General features: G+C 33.6%; 1 protein-coding gene across 1 annotated transcript; it reads right to left on the bottom strand.

Annotated features, from left to right (window-relative positions):
• Positions 1-4870: 4870 nt before the first annotated feature.
• LOC145157684 (uncharacterized) lies at positions 4871-5342 on the bottom strand. The gene is made up of 2 exons (XM_079076689.1): positions 5234-5342; positions 4871-5163 (listed from the first exon to the last, which is right to left on the bottom strand). The coding sequence occupies exons 1-2, from the start codon at positions 5340-5342 to the stop codon at positions 4871-4873; spliced, it is 402 nt and encodes a 133-aa protein (XP_078932815.1).
• Positions 5343-9927: the final 4585 nt, after the last annotated feature.

Raw genomic sequence — 9927 nt, 5'->3', positions numbered from 1 at the left:
TTTTATAAACTTTTAAAATATTAAATTTGTCTAAAAAAATTATTATTTGGTAAAATTATATGTGAAACCCATGTTTTCTCAAATCAAACAAGACATTATTGCATATGGCATTTTCAAAATGATAAATGAGTTAAAGGAATAACAAAGTTTTAAAAATGTTCAAAAAATATCATTGTTGTTTTTCAATACAAAAAAATAACCATTAAGGTATACTATTTGTGCATAGAATACAAACGTAGTATAGATGCGTTCAAATAAAACCTTGGTAATCAGTTATCTCTGGTAAATGGAAAAATGACTTAAAAGGGGAATGAAGTTTCCAAATGTTTAAAAAAATATCATTGTTTTTTTGTATAAAAATACAATTGAAGTATACCATTTGCACATATAATATTAACGAAGTACACATTTAGTACAAAAAATACCATTGAAGTTTCAAAATGTTCAAAAAATATCATTGTTGTTTTTTCAGAGCACCTTTTGTTAACTTCATTGTTTCCGGATTATGTACAACATAGTCACTTGAGATCATGCACCGTCATATCAGTTTACACCAATTGTGCACTCTCCTTCATTCCATGACTCGATCAGTTTGTAGCAAAATACAATCACATACATAACTAAGAATGTCACACCCCCAAACCGAAACGGCGGAAACGTTCGGGGGCGGAGGACGTCATGTACAGTATCACAACAATTGTATAATAGTAATCAAAGCAACAACAACCATTGTATTACTAATATAGGGTCTAAATTGTACTCGATTTACATAATGTTTGACTCCAAAAGCAAAAAAAAAAAAGAAAAATGAAACAAAGACTTGAAGCTACTATGCTCCGTCTTCTCGAAACCTGTGTGTACCTGTCTACTAGTTTTTTGAGAATACAAGTGATTTTGAAAAAACGTCAACATTGAATGTTGATGAGTTCATAAGCGTTTTGTTTTAGAAAATAAGTTTTTGTTCCTTGAAAATATTTGTGTTTTCTTCAGAAAATCCTATACTTTCTCAATAAAATGGAATGTAGTCTTGGGCCTTAAGACCAAAAATATATATGTTTCTTATGCTTAAAGAATATAACGTAACACTTTGAATTCATAAAAGAAATGTGACCCATATTGGTTCCTACTATGGTTCCTAACCTAATAGTAAGTAATCATATTTGTTTCCAGAAAGTTGAAATGTAAACTGTTTACTAGTAAAATAATGATGTTTATTCCTGGAAAATCTTATATTTTCCATAAAACCGAATTGTAGTCGTAAACGTTCCAAGATCGAAAAGTATAAATACAATTGCCATACTTAGTATAATCATACGTACTTTTATTCATAAGTAAAGCTAACTGAAAACGTGTTTGCACTGTAACCAGATGTGATGTTGATACCCTCCTATGGTCACTTTGTACATACGAGTTATATATAATCGAGGTCGAACAGGCAGTCTAATGGGTGAATCTGCCCTAAGCCCACAACCAAACAAGGAACAAGATTTATGGCGGAAATCACACATTCCACTGTCTACCGGACATAAATTTTTATATAACCCTGACGTATGCACTAAGTAGCCACAAGGTGAATACACGTTTAAGACTGTTTGAAAATATATCATTACGTAAATATTTGGTTAATGCTTATTGTCAGTGTTCATTATAAGCATGCTAATATGACTAATGGCCCGGACGACGTTCTTCAGACGTCGGAAAGTTATGATGTTCGTCGCCCTAGACTTGCGGGTCTAACTGTAGCGAACAGTTAAGGTGCGGGGTTGTCAATCCCGTATAGATCTATACACAAACTCACGCTCTCCCTCCAGGAGACTCTGGTTATAATTCGGGATTTTAACGGGTACCATGTTTGGTACAACGAAGGAGTGGCTCATAATCCTGTATTAACTAGTTACATAAAGTGTGTTGAAGTTATCCTTTCCTTGTTATCGTTTGTATTATCCTTTTATAGTATTCATAATGTATAAAATAATCATATTTTATATGATTATTCCTTTGACCCAAAAGAGTAAAATAACGTGAATGTTCCCCAAACTATACCTACTATAGTTTATCTTGTTTGTTTATTGAAAATACTCATATAATCATTTATATAAATACATAGTAAATATCATAGATTTTTTTACATGAATATGTCATTAACACTTACATCTAACACAAGTATAAAAACATTTGGTACGATAAAGACAATTTCTAGTTTTTGACTTTTCTGTCCATGTTTCTAGAAAAATTATAGAAAAATCATCGTAAGTAGAAAATTGGATCCGTAAACTCTGAGAGTTAAGAAAATGAGTCTAATTTGTTCATAATTTTTATTATGATTTTTAGTGCTCTCAAACCGGTGTGAAAATGTTCATCTTCATAGACTGGTCCGAAATCATTTCTGAAATGATAGACAGTTTTGTAAAAATCGTCGTAAATTGTAGAAAAATCGTATGAACACATGCGAGTAGTATTTAGAAAGGTATAAACCTGAAATATTTGCATATTGAACAGTTTTGAAAAATATTAAGTTTAAGATGGTCAAAACAGTCTGTGAATAGACCATAACTTTTCTGTTGAAAGCTGATGTTTAAGTTTAGATTATGTTTTGGTGTTGTAACTTGTAGTTTTAGTTTGAAAAGCCTTTAGATCATCCAAATATGATTTGTTTACTTGTATCCCCCCCCCCCCTAAAAGCTTGGAAAACTCGAAAATGAAGGGGGTATGAACTCACTTTGAGTGGATTTCTTAGTGGATAAAGAGATGAAGATGAAGATCCTCAAACTTAGAACACTTGAAGATGGTTGAAGAACACTTGAAGATGGTATTACCCTATGGATAATAACACATATATTAAAATGTGTGTAAATGTAACAAAACTAGTATGAATGTGTGTAAAAACACTAGATTAACAAGGAAATGCTTACCAAAAATCTAAGAACCAACTTATGAAGCTTTATCCTTGAAAGTTCGGAGCTTGTTCTTGAGAGGTGAAATGAAGAAGATGAAGGAAAAGATGAAGATGAGGATGATGAGGTGGGGGGAGGGGTGGACATCTTTTTCAGGGTGGAGGGGGAAGGAGGGTGGTGAGGTGGGCAGGGGTGGGGTGGGGTAAGATGACATGCATGGTTACATGTTGAATAAAGGCTTGATTATTTGTTGTGTAATAGATTTATTTGGAAATATGAAACCATCTTGTCCCCTAATGTCAACTCCTCTTTAATTTTATAAAAATCTTGGTAGTTTATAAAATTCTGTTAATTTTTATAAAAAAAGTGATATTTTATAAAAAGTGTGGTATAATAATGTATAGTTACTTAATTTGAATCATAAAAATTCAAATTATTATAAGAACCTCATAATCATCAAAGTAATTAATATATCGTGTTATGAATATTATTTTTGCCAAAATAATATATACTTGAATTATCGAATTCTGCGTTGTAAATCCTAAATAGGACTTTTATTCACTAATTGATGAAAATAACGTACTTTGTCTTAACACTTGTAAGTTGTACATTAGAAATATTAGGAAACGTTGCGCTTATCCTAAAACCCTAATTCTAGCCGAGTTGACTTGTTTGGGTTGTTGACTTTGTTTGACCCTGAATTGACAGTTGTCACATCATCCCCCCGTTAGAAGGAATTTCGTCCCGAAATTCGTCCTGAAGCAGCTCTCAAGAACTTGGGAAAATATGTGGGTATCTCGGTTTTGTCTAGTCTCTTCGTTCCTAGGAGAATTTAGGTCATTGCTTGGTGTTCCAGCGGACCTTCGCTATTGGTATTTGACCTTGCTCTTTTGGTTTCCCTGTCCATGATTCTCACATGTTCTTATTTGGGGTGTAGGTTCTTGTTTACTTGGATTTCGTCGAGTGGGATTACAAGAGCTTCGGCGATTAGATACTTATTAGGGTTGGACACATGGAATGTGGGATGTATGATGTTAAGTTCTTGTGGTAGCCGAAGCCCATGGGTTACTGGACCTATCCTGGCGAGGTCCTCGAATGGCCTAATGAAAATCGCGTATTTGACGCCCTAGAGGTAGTGTCTCTAGATCTTGAGATGAACACTACAGTCTCTAAGGTTAAGGTTGCGTGTGGTGCAGCTGGACCTATGAATCTCAGGCTATCTTGGGAGGTTTCTTCTTAGGAATTTTGAGCTAGTGGTATGTCGACTTTGCTTGTTTTCTTGAGGTTGGATGAACGGATCGTTGGTTCGGAATGGAGGATATTGGTCCTTGTTGATACGTTTGTTTGGCTCTTGGTAGTCAATGGTCATACGAACAATTTGCCATTCCTCCTTACGAGTCGGATGGGTGCTCTCTGAGGTTAGGGGCTCGGTCTGAAAATTTCCTTACTTAATAGGTCGTTCCATCGACCGGAAAATTCCTATGTTCACGTTGGTACTAAGGGGCTGTTTGTTTTTCTGAAGCCAAAATGTCTGCAGTCTGCGGACCACATCTGCAAGCCTCTGCAGCAGAAGAGGTGGACCAAACGTCTGCAGTCTACAATAAGAAGAATGTTTGTTTTTTAACGTCTGTAAGCTGCTGAAATAAACTGAATTTTAAATAAAATGATTTTACAAACTTAAAATGATTTTTCAACACCAAAATTTTAATAATAATAGTCTTATAGCATTGAAAAAAAATTCATGCAACTAAATTAGTCATACAATAAAAAAAGTTGGTTTTACAATAACAATTTCATTTAAAACAATTCAATCTATATTGTGCATCAACTGATCAGCAATTTCATCCCGTAACTGAGTCATATATTCACGGTCTGCTGCAGTACCATGTGTTGGAATCCCGTCTTCATCATCATCAACGGCCATATTGTTATTTCGAAACAAGACATTGGGTTCATCGTATCGTGCGAAATACTCATCACTCAGTCCTTCTCCTTATAAAATTATGAAGCTTGAAACATGCCATGGCAATGTTTCTTTGTGTCACAAACGGGAATGGTGCCATCCTCTTCAATATAGCGAAGCGTGCTTTCAAAACACCAATAGCACACTCAATGACATTCCGAAGTTTTTCATGTCCATGGTTAAATTGTTCCTTATTGGTCAATGCACGTCTTTGACGAAAATCTCCAAGCCAATACCTCACATTACGATAAGGGGCCATAAATCCTCGAGTGTGTGCATACACGGCATCACAAAGATAATACTTGTCTGTAAAAAATGAAAAACACTAATCAATTTTCAAACTAAGATAAGAGTATTTAAAAAAACAAAAACTTACCGGGTGATGGAAACGGGAATGATGCTTTTGGATCGGTTATTGCTTCTGATAATATTCTAGAGTCGTGCGCTACCCCTTCCCACCCGGCCACAACAAATGTAAAAATCATATTGAAGTCACAAATTGCCAATACGTTTTGGTAGCAATCTCCCTTTCCCTACTTCTATATAAGTCTTGTTTCTTAGCAGGGACAACAGCATGTATCAAAGTGCCATCAAGTGCACCAACCGCCCCTTTGAAAACTCGTCGTAGCCTCCTATTATGTCCTGGAATATTTGGATTCAGATTAAAAGAAGTTAGTACTATAACATCTTGTGCGAAACGCATCATTTTTTCCAACACTTCATAAAAAAATTTATGAATTCTTTGCTTCGAGGGTTGAAATCTCCGCTTAATAATCACGTAACGTTGATTATGGCCGATCATCATCAAAAACATGTCCATCTTTTCCTCAACCGATACATGTTTGCTGTCCTTTAATGAGTAATTTGCTCTAAAATGAGCACATAGTCTCACAAAAGAGTCACGGGACATGCGTAGTACTTCAACACATTGTAAACGATTACGATGTAACAACTCCAATGTGTATTCATGTCCCGTCATTTCCGAATCATTATCCAGCAATCGTTTCACACCCCTCTTCCAAAAATAACGGATGTACAGGTACATAAGAATTACGAGAAGTAACTTTTGATCGTGATCCATTATGAACCTAAAATCAACAAAGTAGAACTTTAAAAAACATTACATTAATCATATTTCAAGTAGAAAAAAACATTACATAAACCATATTTCAAGTAGCAAATTAACATTACATAAACCATATTTCAAGTAGCAAATTAACATTACATTAATCATATTTCAAGTACCAAAAAAACATTACATAAACCATATTCCAAGTAGCAAAATAACAAAACATAGTTCCAACAAAAGCAAAAAGACCTAACAAAATAGCTCCAACAAAGGCAAAAAGACCTAACAAATAGTTTCATCACTAGAAAAATCATCGAACAATCTTTCCATCCTTCAAAACTCCTAAACTTGTACCCGTCATCTCAAGCCATCCTCGTAATATCTCGGGAACATCGGGCAAATGCATCCTCATCTCTCTCATGTTCATGGTCCCTCCAAAAATATGATATGCAACTAAGCGTAAAGGATCTGTAGGGCCTAACTGAAGCACCTCTAACTTCTCTAAACATTGAGGGATTGTATACCCTTTAGTCAAACTTTGTAGAGCTTTTTTCATTTCTAATGCTAAATCGTCACCAGTAATAGAAGTTCCATTAGGTGAAGAAGCAGACGATGAGGTACTAGGAGGTATAGGAGTTGAGGGTTTAGCCCTTTTGTTGGGGTTACCAGATGGTGAAGCAGTATATGGTGAAGCAGCAGAAGGTGAAGCAGCAGAAGGTGAAGCTGCAGAAGGTGGTGGCTCATGGTGGGAAGTGTCATCACCATCATCATCTATTCCATGAAAAGGGATGGCGGTAATTTGAAGTGGTGGAACACGACAAGAGGATGCTCCAGCTACCGATGATGATTGGGTTGAGTAACTCCTAAAATTACCAGTTGAACTATTTCCATCAAAAAGACGTGCACAAAGATCTGGAAAAGGCAATGGGATTGTTCTCAATGAAGCAGCCTTCGGATGCCCCTAAACCCAAATGTAACAAAAAATAGTATAAGAATATTTGGCAACTTCAAACGTAAATGTTTAATATATATATATATATATATATATATATATATATATATATATATATATATATATATATATATATATATATATATATATATATATATATGTAAATGTATATAAATGTATATATACCTTTTTAAAATCATTCCATTCCTCGGCTGTTAAGGTAAAAGTGTTTGTTTGAGAGTTGTATATATTACCAGTTTTGTTTTTTAAATACACCCATCTTGTATATTTGGCTTTCAGACTGTCATATGCGTTTTTCATTTGTTTTTGACTCAACTCAAACCAAATTTCTCCTTAAGAACTCTTCCAAACCTTATCCATGAGTCTTTCTGCAAACTCAATCCTTTTCTACCGACACTCTCTACTTCTTCAATACAAGTATCCAATAAGCATTTTAAATGCTCATTTGTCCATTGTTGTTTTTCTCCCATTTCTAATAAGCAATATATCATAGACAATAATAATTTTATAAGGTATTGTAGCATTCACAAATTGAGAAATATGATTTCATAAGGTATTGCATATCATACACATTCCAACAAAAAATATAAGGATTTGAAACAATAAAGAGTATTTTCAAAACCAAATAACAATAAACAATCAACAAGTAACATTCAACAACAATTTGAGATAATAAAGAGTATTTTCAGCAAAATCAAAACATTCACATCATTATTTATAATATTGTTGTTATTTTTTGATTTTTTTGTCGTTAGCAAATGAATAACCCATTATTTAATTTAAATATACAAATAATATGATTCCATCATTTTTTTTACATGTAATTTATATTTTTTTATGGTATTTTCATCTATGTTTTTACATTACATTAAGTATATTTCAATCTAAAACACATTTATTTTTATGATTAATTGTGTTTTTTTTTCACTATATTGAAATTTATATTGCATTCTACATAATCAAGATTTTATTAAATATCCATAAATACAAATCGTCCATCAAATTCAAACCACTTTACATATTAATGATATTCATTATATCATTATAATTTAATTAAAAATATTTTTAAATTTCTAATCCATGATGTCCGATAACCTAGTTCGAAATAAAAAGCTAAACGACACACTTGCAAATGAAAAAGTGAAAAACCCATTCATTCGTGGGATTAATAAAACCATATCGTGAATCAATTAATTCTTTAAAATCTTTTGAATTAATTCTGAAATTGAAAACTAACCTTTAAAAAGTATTAAATGAATAGCCAAAACATAATCAATCACATCTAAAAATAAAATAAAATAAGATCAATTAAAAACTTAGAGGGTGTTTGTCTATAAAGAAGGCAGCAGTGTAAATATATTCACGGCATTCACAACAATGTATACAATATTATATTCCTTTGTAGGGTCATTTCTAAATTAAAATTATTTGAGTAAATGGCGTGATGTATATGGCTTTGTGTAAACCTTGTGAATATTTTGATGACCTGAACATAAACATGAAAAGAAAAGGCAAGACTTTCTTTCCATTGGTTTAATCTTAATTTTCATAATTATTGATCTTTAGCGAAAGCAAAATAGGCTATATATTTGTAACATCCCAAAATCCAAGGCCAAAAATTTCGTTTTAATTAAGTAATCATATAAAACCATCAGTATAAAAACATTCATAATAATATCTTGTGTCAAACCAAAGTATTGATGGGTTTTAAGCATAAGAACAATCCTATGTGCTCATACAAACCCTAATGCTTGGATCTAGGTTTCTCTATTGTACATGCAATGAATCCAAGACTTACAAACCCTAGATCTATCAAATAAAAATTGAAATAAGGGTTTAGTAATTACCTTTGATTGTTATATAGCAATAACAATCAATCCTTGCTTTGATTAGCTTCAGAAAGCTTAGTGCCTCAAGTGTTGCACCTCTAATGGAGTCACAAACACCACTAAGCAACTTGGATGAAGAGGGAGGAGAGGAGGCACCAAAAACGGTTGGAAACCCTAGAGGAACTCTTAGCCACGTTTTTGGGGCATAGGGGTCCTATATATACATGTAGGCTATTAGGGTTTGCAACTAGGAAACCCTAATCTGACTGCTTAGGCCCTAAGCAGCCCATGGACTCCTTTAACATATCCCTTGGACGATTTCTAATGGGCTTCCCATAGAATTCGTCCAACCTATATATTATTAGGTGATCCATAGCCCAATCGTAATTATCTTATAATTACAAATCCAGTCCCCTAAATTCAATTAATCTCTTTTAGCCACAAAATTAATTCTTAATTAATTCTTGACTAATATTAATTAAACTATATGATTTCTCCTTTAATATATTATTCTTATAATATATTAATAAATCATATTTAAACCTTTCTCTCCTTAATTCATCCTACATATTGCTATGGTGAAGGCAACCCAAAAAGGACCATGCTCATAATCGGGTCAAGTACATACCAAAATAGTTATGGACTTAGACACTAATCCAACAGTCTCCCACTTGGATAAGTCTAATAACTATTCTGCGTATGACTTCAGAACCTGATCAGCAATCGTAGCTTCCAAAAGCCGCTGTCAACTCTGATCTTATCAGATACGCGTCTCCTTTAGATAAGGGATTATATATATTCCTCCATTCTACAAGATATCGTATAGACATGAGACATGGATTGAAATCATTCTCTCAGTCTATGTGTCATTTCCCGATTTCGAATTTATGACGACTGACTAATTGAACAAATCAAATCAGTCCTGACCCGACCGAGCACTTTCCTTTGTCATCACTAAATCATCGAGGGGCCCACAGATATCGCTTTTATCCCACCTTGGGTAAAAGGAATGGATAAACTTTGACTCAAATGCTTGCTTGCACCTACTAATCGAATCACACACAACAATAAGTTTTATAACCCCAAGTTACTGGTGCGTTTACTTATCATCAATGTGCAACCGACCAGCAAATAACAAGTCACACGTCTCGGTTTGAAGAATATACAATGTTATCGTCTCACCAATCACTCGTGATAAA

Source organism: Lactuca virosa, chromosome 2 (genome assembly GCF_052849685.1).
Source record: "Lactuca virosa cultivar CGN04683 chromosome 2, Lactuca_virosa_CGN04683_v6, whole genome shotgun sequence".
Lineage (NCBI taxonomy): Eukaryota > Viridiplantae > Streptophyta > Magnoliopsida > Asterales > Asteraceae > Lactuca > Lactuca virosa.
This window is presented reverse-complemented; position numbering and strand designations above follow the sequence as displayed.

Excerpts from the sequence above, each read along its gene's own strand:
- LOC145157684 (XM_079076689.1), bottom strand. The coding sequence starts at position 5,342 with ATGATTTTTACATTTGTTGTGGCCGGGTGGGAAGGGGTAGCGCACGAC. Across the intron at positions 5,164-5,233 it reads ATTCCCGTTTCCATCACCCG|ACAAGTATTATCTTTGTGAT; the intron begins GTAAGTTTTTGT and ends CATTTTTTACAG.